At 40.7% G+C, this 19,988-nt stretch overlaps 1 protein-coding gene across 4 annotated transcripts in view; it reads right to left on the bottom strand.

The window, feature by feature from the left end:
- Nucleotides 1-6,819, bottom strand: part of IL18R1 (interleukin 18 receptor 1) — a 31,955-nt gene extending 25,136 nt beyond the window's left edge. For 2 of the 4 annotated variants that reach the window (XM_061211226.1, XM_061211227.1), the window contains exons 1-2: nt 6,762-6,819; nt 2,759-3,002 (exon numbers count right to left, since the gene is read on the bottom strand). In XM_061211226.1, the coding sequence (XP_061067209.1) occupies nt 2,759-3,002; nt 6,762-6,819 (302 nt within the window). The remainder of the gene's footprint in view (nt 1-2,758; nt 3,003-6,761) is intronic. The other 2 variants (XM_061211228.1, XM_061211229.1) reach the window with 1 other exon arrangement.
- Nucleotides 6,820-19,988: the final 13,169 nt, after the last annotated feature.

Below are 19,988 nucleotides of genomic sequence, written 5' to 3'. Positions count from 1 at the left end.
ACAGCAAAGCGATTCAGTTATACATATACATGTATCTATTTTTTTCAAATTCTTTTTCCATTTAGGTTGTTACATAATATTGAGCAGAGTTCCCTGTGCTGTACAGTAGGTCACTGTTGGTTATCCATTTTAAATATCGTAGTGGAAATGATCTTTTAAAACAGAAAATGTTTGCAATCTCATGTTTGCTTGAACTGCACGTTATACAGAGATCCATATACTAAATACTACACGAGGTTACGTTGTCCTGTGTGCCTGACACATTTGTACTCGCCCCCCAGAGGCTCTTCCAGCTCTCCTTTGAGTCAACAATCGGATGGACAGAAAACCGGCACTCACAGAGTTCCAGGTATTGTACCACGTGTGTGCACTGAGATGACTCTTTTCCTTACGTTAGATGAGAAACCTAACCTTCAGGCAAGGTTAAATAACTTGCCCAAGGTCACACACCTGGTACACAATAGGGCCAAGATGCAAATGCACATCAGTTTGGCCCTCAAGGCCAGGAGTGCTTTGTACAATACTATACTCTCACAAAACTTTGATCAGACAATGGGATTTTTGCTGCAGGATTAAAGTATCAGTCTCCGGAGACATTTATTAGTAGAGGACTCCTGAAAAATTAAAGGAGGATTCCAGGAGTAGGGTCTGGTCATTGATGACTCCCACACAAAACTACAAAGACTCACTCACCCAAATGACGTACACACACACATACATGCACACATACACACATGCATACACACACACACACACACCTCTGTGCAAAAACAGAATACTGTTCACCAGTTGCACTATATTTGAAAAAGTTTCTATCTTCAAGGCTCCCAGGTGTTCAAAACCACCTTCTCCTGTGTAGGGTCCCATTTATTTTCAAAACCACTGTCAAGGCTGCTGCTCCCACCATCGCTTTAGTCTCGTGTTATTCATCAGCCTCCAACACCTCCAAAGCTTATCACACAGCACTCTGAGACCCCACCCTCCCTGTCCTCTTCCTGGCCCCTCCATGCCTCTCTGACCTCCTGCCTCCACCCGATGAGTCCATTTCCTCTTCCCACCCCAGGCTGTGTTCTCCACCTTTCACACCAGAAAGACAGTTCATGCCCCCGTCCCTCCCTGTCTCCAAGTGACCTTCGTAGATGACTGACTCTCCCCATCAGTTTGTCCTTTCTGCCTTGTCCAGAATAGTTTGTGCATTTAAATCACGCCTTTCTTCAACAGGATTAGGGAGATGTTCTTCTTCCTCTGCCCCTATTGTGAGCATACATTCTACCTTAGTTTGAAAAGACCCAGTTGTGACCCACTTCTGGAATCGTCCCTCTTAAAAGGTCACATAAAATTCATTGGTTAAAAAGAGTTTTTGAACTTCTTTCTAACTCCTGGGCGTTCCTATATATAAAAACAAACCAAAATGACCTCTTTTTGTGCAAAACCACAGGAGGGCTATCAAGATTTCACCGTGATATCTCACTCTGCTTTCAAAGGCACTGTTGATAATGATCAGAACTCACCCCAGAGGCACTCGTGAAAGAAATCGACTACATCTGGCAGCACACCCTCCCTCACCCCTCACCTGGCCCTGAGCTAGTTTCTACAGGTCAGTCTCAAATCTCGATAAAAATACACACATACAGGCTTCCCTGGTGGCGCAGTGGTTGAGAGTCTGCCTGCCAATGCAGGGGACACGGGTTCGAGCCCTGGTCTGGGAAGATCCCACATGCCGCGGAGCAACTAGGCCCGTGAGCCACAACTACTGAGCCTGCGTGTCTGGAGCCTGTGCTCCGCAACAAGAGAGGCCGCGATAGTGAGAGGCCCGCGCACGGCGATGAAGAGTGGCCCCCGCTTGCCGCAACTAGAGAAAGCCCTCGCACAGAAACGAAGACCCAACACAGCCATAAATAAATAAATAAAATTAAAAAAAAATACACACATACATACACACATACATAAGTACAGACACAACATCACAAATGTACTGGATAAACACTATGCCATCAATGTTCTCACTAACGGTTCATCACATAGAAGATTTCTTGCCCCAGTTACTCCTTCCCCATCTCACCAAATAAAGTATAAAGAGAACCAAGTTCAGTAATAATCATGGACACATTCAGTGGGTTGCCGTCATTTCACAGAATTTAGGATTCTTGACTACGAATATCCTGGAAGACTCTAGGGTTAGCCTGAGAAGCCTGTGCAAAGCCCTTTCGGTGCCCCCTCTCTCACTGTCCCTGGCTATAAATTTGTGATTGGCTGACACACACGTCTTTCACCAGTACCGCCACCTGGCTCTGAACAAACCCCTGAAAACTGGATTAGGATGTGTCTACGCCAATTCCAACCCATCTCCCCAGCTTGAGGTTACCACCCAGGAAGCTGACACTGCCCTCCTTCATTACCTGCTCCTAACACTACGAAGCCCTCGCCATTTATTTCCTTTGACCGGCAGCTCTAGGCAACAGAAGCAGCTGAATTTAAAAATGAATTTCATTCAGTCCTCACTTATCTTTGGCAAGGATCACCTAAAAGTAAATCATATTAAGGTCATCTCCTTTCATTATGATTACTAAGAAAATAAACACAGGGCAGTATTTAATTTAATTTTTCAAGAATGAAGTATTTATTTCATGTTGTAGGAAGAGTAGGGAGAAGAAAATGGATGGATTATCTGACCTTCCCGATTACTGTATATTTGATTTGCTGAACAAAGTCCAAGAGTGCTATGAAATACGTCAACACAAAGAGAAGGTATACTCACCCCATTCGGATAGAGTAAGATCCGCTGTCATTCAAATGAACTGGCCAAAACTCCAAAACATAATCGAGCAAAATAATTCTGGGTGAACTACTCAAGCTCAGCTCAAGGGGTCCATGCGATTCATTTTTGTACCATTTTATGGTGGCTGTTTTATTCTCACGCTCAGATGAAGATGAGCAATACTTCAGATAGAAAGGTTCCCCTTCAACTGCAGTAATGTGAAGACGTGAGGTACAAGTTTCTTCTAAAGATTAGCAAAGTAAAAGAAAAAAATAAAAACAGAATGACAAAGGTAAATTTTTTTCCCTAATGCATTAGGTGAAGAAGCGGGGCTAGTAACATCCTGAAAAATCTCAATGTCTCATTTTTGTGGATTCTTTTATTTTAGGGTCAATCTTTCCAACACTAAGAAACAGGAGGTCAATCTTTCGAACACTAAGGCACTTTCAGAATATAAACGAAGACAGAATAACCTTCCAACAGCTTCTCCCAAACAGGAAGATACCAGAACTTAACGTACCAAAGCTAGAAGACACATAAATGCACTGTAATCTTTTAAAAGAAATGTTACACATTACAACTTCCTCTTAAGGAAAGCCACCAAAGTCACAGTGTCGCCACACCTACCCCAAAACATCCCTAGCTGAGGAATCTCCAAGGAAAATAAAAATAGAAACCTAGAGACCTCAGAGTTTTCCACTTGTATCGTCAGAGGTCTCACCGGTCTTGTTCTCAACCACTCTACCTAACCATTCCCCGGGCAGACGTGGGGATGGTTAAAGGTGCGCCTATGTGTGTATAAATCCATTACCTCTCTAGGTTACCATGTGGATACTCAATACATGATGCATACAATTCATACTGATAATTAATTCATATTGACTCACTCCAAATCTGGGTATCTGTCACTTCCTCTTTCTGAGATCTCTCTCTCTCTCTCTCTCTTCTTCCCTCTTTCTCAACTAACCCAGATACTCTGGCTTTAGAAATTTATCTGATCCTTTGTGTTGTACAGGGTCGTCATTCCCCTCCTTCTTCACTTCCAACAGTTCAAAGTCAGTGTGAATGGACCTTCCCTGTATCCTGTCTTCCGGCAACAACCTTTGACTGTATTTTGAGAATAAGAACTCTTAAACTGAACAGAGCAATTCTCTGAGGCCACAGAGAACATGCTTTCTCTATAGTCAGGGTTTATTTCTCAAAGCAACTGTCTGGTTTTAACCACAAGGTTGTTAACCACAAGGTAGAGAGGAAGTGGCTCTAATGGCAAAAACACTCTTTGAAAACATGGCTGTCAAACCTACCTGGAAGCACAACATTTAATGAACATCAGCCTTGCATCTGGTGGTTGTTATTAAATCTTTACCTTACAATTCAGGACTTCAGCTTAGAAGGTGTGATGCATGTGTAAATGTGGGTGTTAGTTTTAATTGACATCTAAAAGGATGTTAGGTCATTAACAGCTTGATTTATTTTCTAGTTTTAGAGATATAATCTACATATAGCAAAGTGCAAAAATCATACATTATGTGCTCTATTGTGTCTGGACTTTTCGTACACCATTATGTCTATGATGGGCAATCATATTGCTGCAGGTAGTGATGATTTGTTCTTTTTTCCATGGTTATGTAGTATCTCATTGTGTTAGTATTTGACAATTTATTTATCCATTCTATTGGTGTTGAACATTTGGGTGATTTCGAGGTTTTGGTCAATCATGAAAAAGCTTCTATGAGAGCTACGATATGATCCAGCAATCCCACTCCTGGGCATATATCTGGAGAAAACCATAAGTCAAAAGGATACATGCACCCCAGTGTTCACTGCAGCACTACTTACAATAGCCAGGACATGGAAGCAACCTAAATGTCCATCAATGGAGGAATGGATAAAGAAGATGTGGTACATATATACAGTGGAATATTACTCAGCCATAAAAAAGAACAAAATAATGCCATTTGCAGCGACATGGATGGGCCTAGAGATAGTCATACTGAGTGAAGTAAGTCAGACACAGAAAGAAAAATCTCAGATGATATAGCTTATATGTGGAATCTAAAAAAAATGGTACAAATGAACATATTTAAGAAAAAAAAATAGAAATAGAGTCACAGGTGTAGAAAACAAACATGATTACCAAAGGGGAAAGGTGGGGGCGAGGGATAAATTGGGAGACTGGGTTTGACATACTAACACTACTATATATAAAATAGATAACTAATAAGAACCTACTGTATAGCACAGTGAACTCTACTCAGTACTCTGTAATGACCTATATGGGAATAGAATCCAAAAATGAGTGGATATATGTATATGTATAACTGATTCACTTTGCTGTACAGCAGAAACTAACACAACATTGTAAATCAACTATACTCCAATAAAAATCCATGAAAAAAAAAAGCTTCTATGAATCCCTGTGCCTGTGTTTGTACAGACATAGGCACTTATTCCTCTTTGGGGACAGTTATCACTTAAAGAAACCTAGCCTGGAATTCATACTCTCCAGGGTGCATGGTTGGCAGTTGAAAGTTCATATTCCCCAGGCAGCTAATGGCTTCAGAGATTTAATCTTACATTTAACATTGCAGGCTTTGTTGATTTGAAATGGCTTTTGATTGGAGAAATGAGTGGAGTTCAAGGTGTATGGATGGCCCAGAACACCCTCCCCATCTTACATGAATGGAGCACCAGAATCCAGTAGGGTCAAGAGCCTATAGCCTCTGCAATGGTGTCTGGGTTTGGAATTGTCTTGAGTTTGGGCAATAACAGGATGTCATCTAACTTCAGCTAAATGAATCTGACACGTAAAATATTGTCATGTCTGCCTAGAGAGACCCCTTCACAAAAGGTGCTCTTCAAATACCTCAAAGGACAGAGAGCTGGGACCTTAGCATCCTTACAGCAAAGGCTACATGGCTGTTTGGAGCCTGCAGCATGTTTTCATTATAACCTGGGAGCAAGTTTATCAGCCTATGTCTATAGGGGCCTTTAGAGCAAGGGGCCTTTTCATATGATGCACACTTTCCTACACCTTGGTCACTCTCACCTGTTCTGACAGGTCCTTCCATATCAACAAGAAGAGGTCTGTCTCCTTCCTTTAACACCTGGGTAGTGTTGCATTGTATGGATCTCAACGATACATAGATCCTCTTAAGTAAATATACCCAGATATTGGACCTGAATTATTTGAAAGTATCAATAACCAAACTGTAATCTCTTCATTAGTAATTCTCAAAGTAGGGGACATGCGCTCATGTCTCCCTTCCCCCAGATACCGGATCAAGGCAAATCAACAATTGTGCCCCTTCTTTCTTCTCCAAAGCCTTTGGAGAACCTCGTTAATCAATCACGGAACTCTTCTTCAGAGAACCCCGCTGAGGTCTCAGAACCTTCTCAGCGAGAGTCTCCAAGCAGTGACTGCTAATAAATTAAAATCGGTACCTGACACCGGACACAAAGCCTACCTGCCTTCCTGGTCCGAGCAGACTCTTTCTTATGTATTCCTTCTAACTCTAATATTTTCTGTAAGATCTGTAAGGTATTCCCACTCACTTTCCTCACTACCCAGATAATGAGATGAATTTTTGCCTTCCTTTCGGGGAGGAAACAATGTGTTAAAACTTTGTAAAAATCAGTAACAAGGATGGCTGTGATCGCTTCAGTTTCAAATAACGTGAAGCTAAGCAAATTTTCATCTCAGACAAATGTATTTCAGGATAAAAGTTTTCACTTCCTGCTCTCTCTACATAAACTCACAGGGCTGAATCCTTTCTTTATTGGTAACTCCACATGAGTCTCTACTTGATGCCAGTCCTATGAATCTTTTATTCTCTATTCCAGGCATACCAAACGGTTGGCAACTTTCTAAAGTAAAATTTTAAACCACAAAGTTTAATAAATCCAACATCTTCAGTAACCACCTCTAGATAAATAAGCCAAACTTTGATATTCCTTCTAGACGACCAATGAAGTATGTTTGTGGTTGATTATAATTACTTACCTGAAGTGCTTATAAACATAAGCACCAAAAGTGTCAGGGGTATTTCTCTATCATGCATGTTTATGACTCTGCTTCAAATGGTTTCTCTGGAAAACAGAATAAGACAGGTTCAGCCAAGACTTTCAAACAAAAGCATACCTGTCTCATGAAGGAGGTATTAAAAAGTCTTCTGGCATACAGACTTTAAAAAAATCAGCCCAGCAAATTTTCATATCCCTTCATAGAGTCACCAGTTTTCCTCAGAACTTCCAGCCATGTAGAATTAATAAAATTTCAAGGCATAAATTTGGGCACCCAGGGGAAATCCCTAATAATGCAAATTTCTAAGACAAGAGAGCCTGCTGTATTTTAGGTCTGGTCTACTAAATCTTACCTCCAAAGTCAAAGTTGAGGACAACAGTATTTCCAGAAAATCTACCACCCTATGAATGGACAGTCTGCCCATGCAGGTGTGTGTGTGTGTGTGTGTGTGTGTGTTCTAGCCGCTTTTTTTTCCTCTCACCCCACCAAAATGTTCATCACAATCTTCACTTATGGGCTGAATTTTTAAATATTGATCTTTCTTCAGAACTAAGTTAGGAACTAAGTCTGTTTTGTTCATCACTGTATCACTAAAATCAACGCCTCCTGCAAAGTAAGCACTGATTAATTCTTGTTAAGAGGAAAAGGTGTGTGCGTGTGTGTGCATGTGTCTACACTCACATGCCCCTAGTGTTTATTTTAGGAAATGAAGACACAAATCTGGGAGTTTCCTACACTCCAGATGCCTAATCCACATCCACTCAATGAACGCAAATCTGTGTTGAATTTTGAACCTACTGCAACCTATCTCTGGTTCTACTAATTACAAGTTGAGAGAGTAGAGGAAGGGTGCACTGGGGCTCATACACCAAGTCTGACTATTTCATAAACAAACACATGCTCCTTGTGTACCACACACCTAGCCCCACTGGGTGGAGGAAGCACAGCACGACGGAAAGAGCTTGGATTCTGGGGCACACACAACTGGACTGGCGTTCCTGCTTGAGTCTTGACAAGCTGTGCAACGTTGGGCAAGTTACTTAGAAGTCACAGAGCCTGTTTGCTCATTACCAAAATGGGGTTGATAAGAACGCCCATCTGCCAAAAGTACTGAAGTAAGTATTTATGAAGCCTTCCTGGGTGCATGGTAGCCACTCAACCCCAAATAATTCTTTCACCAACTGTCACTCACCGCCCCCCCATACTAAACAAGAGTACTGTTAATGCCCAAATTGTTGGTGAAGTTTAATGGCTAAACTGCCAAACCATTCACATCAAGCCTTATGAATAACATCGCCAAGCCTTTGATGTAATTTCTGAGAGGTAATAATCAATAATGTAAAGACAGAGGGATAGTATGTATGGAAAGTGCCAACTATTCATAACCAAATTAGAATATGGCTATGGTTTGAAATCAGCCCTCCACCCCACACACGCGCACTTTATTATTAACTCTCTCCATCCTCTTATCTCAGGTAGAATGAAAAGTGTTGTTTCCTCTGCTTTAGGTCGACACAGACTTGCAAAGGGCACTGCTGGGTTTTTTTGTTTGATTTTTTTTAATTATCAAGGTTTACTAAGAGATAAAGTTATTACGAGATTATTCAGCATTCTGATGAGTTAACTCTGAGTTTCAATATGAAACATGTTAAGATCCCAGTATGCAAATTAGCTGATACTTGCCCTACTCTCTGTATGTGTATATATAAAATTTTTAATGTACTTATCGTGGATTTAAAAGATTAAGATATTAAATAATGGAACTCATTTCCAAAAGAAAAATCTGTCATAGATATCCTAGTAAGTATTAATAAAATATATGTAGGAGGATATAAATATTACATTCTTGCGTATGGGAATTTTTGGGGTTTTTTTAGTGTTATATTTGATGATGGTACCATTTTTTGGCCTTTTCATAATTTTTAAATTTCTTCTTCTCTTTCTTTTGTTCTTCCTTTCTTTAAAAAATTTTTTTTTGATTTCTAAAGTAACATATTCCCATTATAGGACACTTATAACATGAAAATAGAAAAGAAGAAAATAATCTCAACATGCATAATACTTTAGCATTGTCTTATACTTTTTCTATATATTTTCAAATAATTAAGATTTTAAATAATCTCATATCCTGCTGTTCCTACTTAATAAAACAGCATTTTCCTGTGTCAAAAAATACTGTTATCATTTTAATTGCCACACAATATTCCTTCTTGAGGATATATTATAATTTATAAGATGTATTTTACTATAAAATAACCCCATGACCATCTTCTCGTGTAAGGCAGTACAGATCAGTTTTTGGAGCATGACCTCTGGCACCAGACTGGTGACTTCTACTCTTTACCAGCTGAATAACATTGGGCTGGTCACTTACCATCTCTGTTCCTCAAACACTTTATCCGTAAAAGGGAATAACAATACTATCTCCCAGAGCTGATGTGAAGGTTACATGAGTTACTATGGCAAATAGTAACTGGTGAATAATAAATATCACTAAGCTATTATTACTTATCTACATTTCTTATTATTTTCTTGGTGCTACTTCATGGCAGTATAGTCTATGAGTCAAAGGGTACATTTTAAACATGATAAATGCATACCACCAAACCGCACCCAGAAATGTAATCATTCATACCCCTCAACAGTGAAAGATAATATCCCTCCCCTATACCCACAGAAGCATTTGAGCACTCTCATTCTTTAAATCTAAGTAGGTATTTAAATTGGTAAAATGGTATCTCGTGGTTTATTAATCTGCATTTCTATTGGTATAAATGAGGCAAAATATTAATCATGTATTTTTTAGCTATTTTATTTCCATTTTTTTACGCTTTTTTGTCCAGTTCTTAAATTTTTAGTGTTTTTTTTCAACTTGTTGCATAGTTTTCCTTTTCAATTCCTCTTCTGATGTCTTAACATATGGACAATTTTATATTTATGCACTCAAACCTATCATTCTTTTGTTTTGTGACTTTTCCATAACTTTAACATTTAGAACATTCCTTTGCTCTCAGTAGTCAGATAGATACCTACCTGTATTTTCTTCATTTTTATGGCTTAATGGGGTCTTTTTGCATTTAATTTTTTACCCTTTAACAATTAACTTTGTTGTCTGGTATGAAGATAGGGTCTCACTTAATTTATTTTTCCCAAATGGCTACTAATTACTAATCTATCATTAGTTAAAAATCCTGTCTTTCCTTTAGAGTTGGTTGATACTGCAGTTATATTGTACAGGGCCTCCCTGAGCAATCTATGGAAAATGTAACATAGAAAATCTAACATCTGCTTCAGAGCAAATACACACAAGCATGTGAGCGAGTGCACGACACGCGCAAGCACGTACGCGCACACACACACACACCTCTCTCTGTCTTTGCTCTCCCACTTTGTTTTGTTCTTTTATTCCTAGCACTTATCACCAACTGACATACTATCATCTTATGTTTGTTTGCTTGTTTGTTTGCTGAATTAATGAATGCATCAAATTCATAAAATATGTACAGTTTGGACTCTTACGTGATTATCTGATCCATTGTTAAAAGATTAAGATAATCTTCTACCTGTGACATGCTTCTTAAATCATAACATCTTGCAAAGTATGTTTTAACGACTGATGTTAAGTCTAGGGCAATCATTCTTGCTTGGTGCTTGAAAAAAAAAAATTGATGCCTGGGTTTCACCTAGATGTCTGGAATACAGTCTGGGCATACCGATTTGTAAAAATCCTCCAGATGATTCTAATATGTAGCCAAGGTAAGGAGACACTGATCCAGGGGACTTACTTCTATACTTAAAAGTAAATTTAAAATATCTTAAACATATATTTAATAAGAATACCTAATAATTAAGATATAAGTATATGTGCATGTATATGTATGAATACGTGTATGTGTGCACATGTAGGTATGTATGTGCATGCACACACACACCCCCCAAGAAAACTCACAAACGTTCCCTAAATCACCCGATGGCATGAAGTTTTCTCTAAATGAAAAAGGCTCTCTTCCAAAAATTGTGTGACCCTGGGTGAGGGTCAGATACAAGCTGACCACTCCCTCTGCCCCGAAGGCTACACAGTCAAAGGCGCCTCCAGAGCATCCGAATGGTCATCTCCTGAGCCCCTCGTTCTGCCCAACTGCCCTGTTTATAGACCCCATTCTGAGCAAAGCGACGGTTCTCTAGAAAAAATAATGCACAGAAACTTAAGAGTTGTTAGGCCACTTCAGAGCTCTTTCTCTCAAGGAACCTGAGACTAGACCGGGTGAAATGATCAAACAGTGTTTGTTCACTCATCTTTTGAGATGACAAAACAATCAAATGCCAAGCAGAGAAAATGATCTTGGACATCACGCACACGTACAAGCGTGTATATGCGTGCACACACTTCCGCTCTAAGGAAGAATTTATGTCGAAATAGGTTTCTCTTGGGGAGGCCAGGAGAATCATTCCCGTCCCGCAGTCCTGGCCACACAAATGTCTGCTGTTGCTACCCTTACGCTTCCCCAGCCTCCTCCACCCATGGCTGTGCTGGTCCTGCCGCTGGGGTCACCCTCGCACTTCCAGCTGCACACTCCCTGCAGTCCTAGCAGTTTGGCCCAGTGGCTGCCTGCTCACGGAAGCTCTCCAACTAGCCCAGAACCTGCACAAACCCAGTTTCCTCCAAATTTACCCCCTCCCGGCCCATCCAAGGCCCTCAGATTGGAAAGTGGGCCCCAGAGCCCAGCACTGCACGGCACCAAATGGGTGTTATGTAATACAGCAAGCTCAGGTGCCTGTACCTGAAGGGGCTGCCCAGTCATCTGTTGGTCTGCTAACCGCAGTACAGCTGCCGGCCTTCTAACTCCTGGAGGCACCTAGGATGGAGACGAAGGTTTTGAAATCACGAAAATCTGGGCGTGAATCTGGGATCTGTTACTCAGTAGCTGGATGCCCTTGGGTAAACTACTGAACCTCTCTGGGCTCGGTTCCCCTCCTCTTAAGAAGCATACTGCATTTGGCCTGTAGGAGGCTTAAGCGAAAATCATGCATCTAAAAGTGTCAGACACAAGTAACTACTTAATAAATGAAAACTATCACTTCTTTTAGCTGTTCTCACCTTTCTAGAAAAAAATTGGGACTGGTTTAACCACTAAAACTACACTATTAGGGAAAGTTGATGATGCTGAATCACCAATTATTCGTGTGGGTACACACATATGTATGCATATATGCTAATTATTTAAAATAATATATATTATATATAATAGCTATACGTATATGCATGTATATTTCACCGATTTTTCAGAATCCCTGCCCCTGAGGCTGGGTCGCCCCTTGCCCCCAGCCAGCAGCAGAGGGCAGTGGAAGGGGCCGCAGGTGGCAGAGGCAGGTCTGTCCTTACCTTCAGAAGGCGTCCCGAGGCTGGGGAGGGGGCGGCTGTCCCCCTTGACACCCGATGGCGAGGCAGGTGAGAAAGAGCGAAACCGGAAAGGAGAGGAGCCGCAAGCGTAATGCAACAGATAAGGCAACCAGAGAAAGCTGAAAAAGAAAAAAGAGGAACAGAAAGTCTGAAGAAAGAAAAAGCGTCTGGCAAAACTCTGCTGGCCGAGGCCGCGGGTGCGCCGCTGCTCCCGGCCCCGCGGCCTGGGCTGTGTCCTGGGTCTGGGACGCTCCTTGACGGGGTTTGTTCTCGGTCGGGGTCCTCCCACTCCGGCTCCTCCGTGGGGGCGCTCCGGCCCCGGAGTGCTTCCGGTCTGGGGGTGCCACGGATCCGGCCCGCTCCCAGGCTAAGGATGCTCCTCCGCGGGGGCGTTCCTGGTCCTGGGTGTTTCGGGTCCCGGGCGCTCCGGGGCGGCGTGCGCGCTCCTCGCGGCGCTCCGGGTACCCAGGCCGGGGATGCTCCTCAATGGGGGCGCTCCGGGCCGGCGTGCGCGCTCCTCGCGGCGCTCCTGGTACTGGCGTCTCCGGCTGGGCGCGCCGCCCGTGCGTTCCGGGAGCGGCTCGCTCGCGGGGGCGAAGGCGCGCAGCTGGAAAACCCGGCACCTTGCCGGGGGCCGAGGAGGCTGCGGCCGGGGGCGGCGCGCCTGGGTCCTGGGAGCTGGCGGGTCGTGGGCGGTGGCCGGGCGACCCGCGGGGCCAGGAGGGGGCGCTCCTGGGCGGCTCCTACGCAACCCCCGGGCGGCGGGGCAGCCGGGACCAGAGCCAGGTGAGGAGGTTGTCAGCCCCGGCCTGGCGGAGGGACAGCATCTGCGCTTGGGGGAAGGGGCTGGGGCCGGCTGGGGACACGACGGAGGCCGAGGAGTCGTCCCAACTCCACCGGGCGGCCCCCCCGAGGCCAACCAAAGGTGCGGAGGACTTGTGGCTCCAGCCCTGGGGTCCTGGCTCCGTCCTAAGGCCTTCTGCTTAGCCTGAGGGGTGGGTGGTTCGCCATTGGGAAGTAGAAGAGGGGCGCAGAGGTGTTAAATTGAGATTTTAAATTGGTTAGAAGAAAAGGAGGCCAGTGGAGAAAGCGTGTTCCTAAGTTTTTATGGTGTGGTGGAACTCAGGATACATTTTTAGGCCGGTCTGTGATTGGACCTTTCAAACAAAAATGAAAAATGAAACCCACAGCAGACAGCGAAAAGGTTTAATGAGAGTGAATTTCATTCTTTTTATCCAATCAAAGTCATTCACCACATAATAAAAGAGAAAAATCGTATAAGTATCTCAATAAATGCAATTAAAAAGCATCTTGCACTCGTCAACACCCTTTCTTGATTAATAACACCTGAGAAACTGAGACTAGAAGGGGCCATTCTTTTTTTTAACATCTTTATTGGAGTGTAATTGCTTTACAATGTTGTGTTAGTCTCTGCTGTATAACAAAGTGAATCAGCTATACATACACATATATCCCCATATCTCCTCCTTCTTGCATCTCCCTCCCACCCTCCCTATCCCACCCCTCTAGGTGGTCACAAAGCACCGAGCTGATCTCCCTGTGCTATGCGGCTGCTTCCCACTAGCTATCTATTTTACCTTTGGTAGTGTATATATGTCCATGCCACTCTCTCACTTCGTCCCAGCTTACCCTTCCCCCTCCCCGTGTCCTCAAGTCCATTCTCTAGTAAGTCTGCGTCTTTATTCCTGTCCTGCCCCTAGGTTCTTCATGACCTTTTTTTTTTTTTTTGGTAGATTCCATATATATGTGTTAGCATATGGTATTTGCTTTTCTCTTTCTGACTTACTTCACTCTGTATGACAGACTCTAGGTCCATCCACCTCACTACAAATAACTCAATTTCGTTTCTTTTTATGGCTGACTAATATTCCATTGTATATATGTGCCACATCTTCTTTATCCATTCATCCGATGATGGACACTTAGGTTGCTTCCATGTCCTGGCTATTGTAAACAGAGCTGCAATGAACATTTTGGTATATGACTCTTTTTGAATTATGGTTTTCTCAGGGTGTATGCCCAGTAGTGGGATTGTTGGGTCGTATGGTAGTTCTATTTTTAGTTTTTTAAGGAACCTCCATACTGTTCTCCGTAGTGGCTGTATCAATTTACATTCCCACCAACAGTGCAAGAGGCTTCCCTTTTCTCCACACCCTCTCCAGCATTTACTGTTTGTAGATTTTTTGATGATGGCCATTCTGACTGGTGTGAGGTGATACCTCACTGTAGTTTTGATTTGCATTTCTCTAATGATTAGTGATGTTGAGCATCCTTTCATGTGTTTGTTGGCAATCTGTATATCTCCTTTGGAGAAATGTCTATTTAGGTCTTCTGCCCATTTTTGGATTGGGTTGTTTATTTTTTTGATATTGAGCTGCATGAGCTGCTTGTATATTTTGGAGATTAATCCTTTGTCAGTTGTTTCATTTGCAAATATTTTCTCCCATTCTGAGGGTTGTCTTTTCATCTTGTTTATGGTTTCCTTTGCTGTGCAAAAGCTTTTAAGTTTCATTAGCTCCCATTTGTTTTTATTTCCATTTCTCTAGGAGGTGGGTCAAAAAGGATCTTGCTGTGATTTTGTGTCATAGAGTGTTCTGCCTATGGTTTCCTCTAAGAATTTGATAGTGTCTAACCTTACATTTAGGTCTCTAATCCATTTTGAGCTTATTTTTGTGTATGGTGTTAGGGAGTCTTCTAATTTCATTCTTTTACATGTACCTGTCCAGTTTTCCCAGCACCACTTATTGAAGAGGCTGTCTTTTCTCCACTGTATATTCTTGCCTCCTTTATCAAAGATAAGGTGACCATATGTGTGTGGGTTTATCTCTGGGCTTTCTATCCTGTTCCATTGATCTATATTTCTGTTTTTGTGCCAGTACCATACTGTCTTGATTACTGTAGCTTTGTAGTATAGTCTGAAGCCAGGGAGCCTGATTCCTCCAGCCTCGTTTTTCTTTCTCAAGATTGCTTTGGCTATTCGGGGTCTTTTGTGTTTAGAAGGGACCATTCTTAATCTGATAAAGAGCACCTATAAGAAAGCTACAAGTAACTTCATAATAAATAGTGAAACACTTGGCATTTTCCTAGGACAGGGCACAAGATGAGGATGTCAGCTCTCACCTAGGACACTCATTTTGTAATTGAAATCGTTTTGAAATAAAAATACAAGGCATAAATATTGGAAAGGAAGAAATAAAACTACTGGTTTTGACAGAGGGCATAATTTTATGTAGATCACCCTTTGAAATCTACAAATAAAGCCTGTTGGAAACAATAACAGAGTTTAGCAAGACCATGGAATACAAGGTAAATATACAGAAATCAGTTGTAATTCCATATACTAGTAATAGAAATATGAAAAAATGAGCTTTGTTTTAAAAAAACCCACTTACAATAGCATAAAAAAATCAAATACCAAAGGAGAAATTTTTTGAAAGATGTACAAGGTATCTACTATGAAATCTACAAGATATTACTGGGAGAGATGAAAGACCTCAGTGAATGGAGGGCTATACCTTGTTCATGAATTGGGAAACTCATTGTTAAGATATCTATTCTCCACAAACTGGAGAGTTTATAGAGTCTATACATTTTTAGACTCTGTAGGTTATAAAGTGTATATATTCATACAGTCTCAATCCAAATCACAGGAGGAATTTTCAAAGAAATTGAGAAACAGTTTCCAAAATTTATATGAAATTGCAAATGATCTACAATAGTCAGAGCAATCTTGAAAAACAAAGAACAAAGTTAGAGGAATTACACTGACTTGGTTTATAATAAGGCAATAGTAATCTGGGCAGTGTGATATTTGCATGAGCATATAAGTGGAAAATAAAAGAGAGAAGAATAATAGACCCATATATATATAGTCTATAGATATTTGACCAAGGCACCATGTGAGTTCAATAGGGAATGAAAAGCCTTTCACAAATGTCACTGAAATAACTGTGTATCTCTATGGGGAAAAAAGAAAAGAGCCTTGACCTTTACCTCATCCTATATACAAATATTAATTCACAATGGACTATAGACTTAAACATAAAAGCTGGAACCATAAGCAGTTTATAAAAATACATAGGAGAATATCTCCATGACCTTGGAACAAGCAAAAAAAAATTTTAGGGCACAGAAAGCACTGACCTTGTAAGAAAATTTGATAAATTGGATGTCATCAAAATTTTAAATGTCTGCCAATCAGTAATACCATTGAAAAATGAATAAGTAAAAGCCTAGGAAATTCTCACCTTACATCTCTCTGAAAAGGAACTTGTATCCAGAATATAGAAATAATTTCCACACATCAACAACGAAGGGAAACAACACCAATTAAAAAATGTACAAAAGGTTTTACCTTCCCTGAATGATACATGAATGCTATGTTGTGTGGAAGTAATGCTGGCTGACTTTATTGATATGAATTCCAAGATCGGACGAAACGAATCCACGGAGATAGAAATCAGAACATTGTTTGCCTTTGAGGAAAGAGAGGGATTGACTGAGAAATGGCAGGAGGAATCTTTCTGGGGTGAAGGAAATATTTCTATCTTGTTTGGGGTGATAACTACACAGGTAGGTATGAATGTCACAACTCATCAAACTTAGGAGCCGCATTTTATCGTACACACGTTTGACTGAATTCAAAATAATTCCTTGTGATTTTTATAATTCACGGGAATTTTCACCATGATCATATGGTAGACACTCAACAAGTTTGACTGAATTCATTTTATTCACAGGATCTTGTGTGGAAGGTGAAGCATCTATTGCTCTCACTGTACAGATGAAGCACAGACTTAGAAAAGAAACTTATGGTTACCAAGGGGAAAGGTGCAGGGGATAAATTGGGAGTTTTGGATTGACATATACATAGCACTATATTTAAAATAGACAACCAACAGGGACCTACAGTATAGCACAGGGAGCTCTGCTAAATATTCTGTAATAACCTAAATGGGAAAAGAATTTGAAAAAGAATAGATACATGTATATATATAACTGAATCGCTTTGCTGTACACCTGAAACTAACACAACGTTGTTAATCAACTATTCTCCAATATAAAATAACAATTTTAAAAAGATTTAAAAATAAAAAAATAAAATAGGTCAACAATTGTTTAAAAAAAAGAAGAAGAAACTAAGAGAGGTTAGTGGCACTGCTGGTATGAGAAGCCAGGTCTTCTGGCAGTTCCCCAACCTCTCTGTGAGTGTAGGGCTTGGAACCCTGGGCTATCGGAGCTGAGAAAGCCCTCACAGCTCTTCTTCTCCATCCTCCCACTTTTCAGTTGCAGAAACTGAGGCCCAGGGAGCTCAACTGGCTTGGGAGGTGGAGGGTAAGTTTAGGACTAGGAGTGAGGGGGAAATGTCAGAGTTCTTCCCGAGGCCAGCGCTGTGTGCATTTTCTGAAGGGCTTCCTCTTCCTTCCGAGTTCACACAGTGGGCTCCAAACCTCGTAGGTAAATAAGGAGCTGCCTTGCTCACCTGTGTAGCTCCCTCCCCAGTCCTTCCTCTCCCCACCCCTCCCAAAGTGATACTCAACACACATCCAGAAAATGTAGGTATTTGTTGAATACTTGCAAAGGAGCTAATACTATTGACAATTAAAATATATTTTAAAAAGAAATATGGGGCAAATTGAAAACAAAGTTATTACGGAGGCAGGGAAAAGATTATTATAAATTCCCTGTTATAATATCCCATATACTAGCTGTAGAAAGAGCCCAGATTTGCCTCTATGCTTTTAAGTAGCTAATGTAAAGAAGGAAATAAAATCAGTTCCAAAATGTCCCGTGTTCATAAATCAAAAATATCTCTGTCATTCTAAGTGGTAGTGAATCTGGAGAGAATGTATTCCTTAGAGGCCCAGACTGAGAGAGAACATGGAATATAATATAGATTACAAGAAAGTGTCTTAACAACTGTAGACAATTATTAAATTTATTAAATTTTATTTCCCATTTGATTAGCACAGAAATAAAGGATTTTGATATGATTATTCTCATTTTACCTAAGGTGACTAAGTTTTTGAGACGTTAAGTAACTTGCTCATGGTCACGTAGCTAGCAAAGGATGACTGTTGATTCTGAATTCTATGATGTTAATCAATCAACTCTACAGCCTCTTTTTCATTGGCTAATTTTTACTAATTCAACAAAATCAGATATCACCACATAAAAGCACAATAATACTACCAGAGTAGGGTAACCAGACTTAGCATATAAAAATACAAGACCCCCAGCTAAATTTGGATTTCAGATCCTTTTCAGATGAGATTTCATTCTCTGAATTCAACTTTAACTGATGTCTTATATTTTATCTGGCAACCCTAATCCAAGCTGTACAAATTTAGATTATAGGGTACCTAGAGGGATGGGTAACTACAGACCCTTTAGACAGCCTTACAGAAATATGACTTCTTTTCAGGCAAGATTCTGTAAGGTATTAAATAACAGGGAGTTCAAGATTACACTCCCTGTCAAAAGTCTGTAGTTCAGTTTTCTTGTTCAGTTAAATATAAAATCATACACTTTACTAAGCAGCTCAGTTGAGGATAGGACCTCCATCCACTTGCAAAATCTGAGCTCTGACAGGACTCCCAGTCTGAGGGTCCCTCAGCCTTAGCTCTGGTGGGCTCTGAGGGCCCCGAGGGTGTGCGAACTCCAAGGAACTGATGGGAGTGGCCTTGACTGTGCAAATTAACTTCAGTTTTACTAAAACACTTCTGCCAAAATGCCCTACTTATTTCATGGAAATGTTACAACAAATTTAATTTGTTTCTCAAATTAAAAAACATTTTAAAAAATTAAATTTAAAAAAGTTTCTCAAATTAAAAAAAAATTGTTTCAATTGGAAGATATAAAGTATAATGATATGGCCACTGCAGAATTACTTATAATGATGACTATTTAAATTGGACACAACTTAAATATCCAACAATAAGTAATCAGGTGTGTCACCTGTAGCACAACCATGAGGGGGAACACTATGAATATTTTAAAACGTTAAAATTTAAATGACTTGTCAAATGCTCTTATTATGATTTTAAGTAGATAAAAATGTAAAAACTACATGCTGTGTAATCTCAGCTATATAAATGGTATATCTAAGTATAAATTAAAATTTCTTAAAATGCAAATTTACCAAAATGTTTGAAAGTCATCATCTTAGGATGATGGATTTATGAATAATTTCTGTTATTTTTTCTTTCATACTTTCTGTTCTTTTATAACTTGTACCATGAGAAAAGATATTTCTAAAGAGAATAAAAATATATGAAAGAAATTTTAGAATTAAAAAAACTTAAATATAATGATAATTGGGTAATTGGGTAAGGTACTCCAACCAAATGGACAGTATTGATATGATAAAACTTAAGCATCTGATCAAATAAAATCTAACACATTCTGGCATTGGGAACAAGATTTAGTACCAGCGTTCTGCTTGAAGGGATCTGAGTGTTCAAGATCACATGAAAATTTAACTCTAAAACTTTCAGTTTGATGTTCAAAATGTAGAATATCGACAAGGAATAAGGAGAGAGAGAACGAGAGAGAGAGGGGAAGAGTAGTAAGAAGATGCTGGGCCACGATTGAGAAAGACCAGCCACGGGAGACGAGGGAGGGGATGTGAGGTGGAGACAGGGAGCTTGAGGATGAAAATCTCAGGGTATTTTGCATCCAGCCAGAACCAGGGAAATGGAAGTAAAGTCAGTGCATGAAATCTGAGGTCTGAATACCCTCGATACTCCTATTTCTGGAGCCTCAGCCCCCAGCGTCTGGTACAG

Source organism: Eubalaena glacialis, chromosome 14 (assembly GCF_028564815.1).
Source record: "Eubalaena glacialis isolate mEubGla1 chromosome 14, mEubGla1.1.hap2.+ XY, whole genome shotgun sequence".
NCBI classification, from domain to species: domain Eukaryota; kingdom Metazoa; phylum Chordata; class Mammalia; order Artiodactyla; family Balaenidae; genus Eubalaena; species Eubalaena glacialis.
The sequence above is the reverse complement of the archived record's forward strand: the minus strand, read 5'-3'. Positions and strand labels throughout refer to the sequence as shown.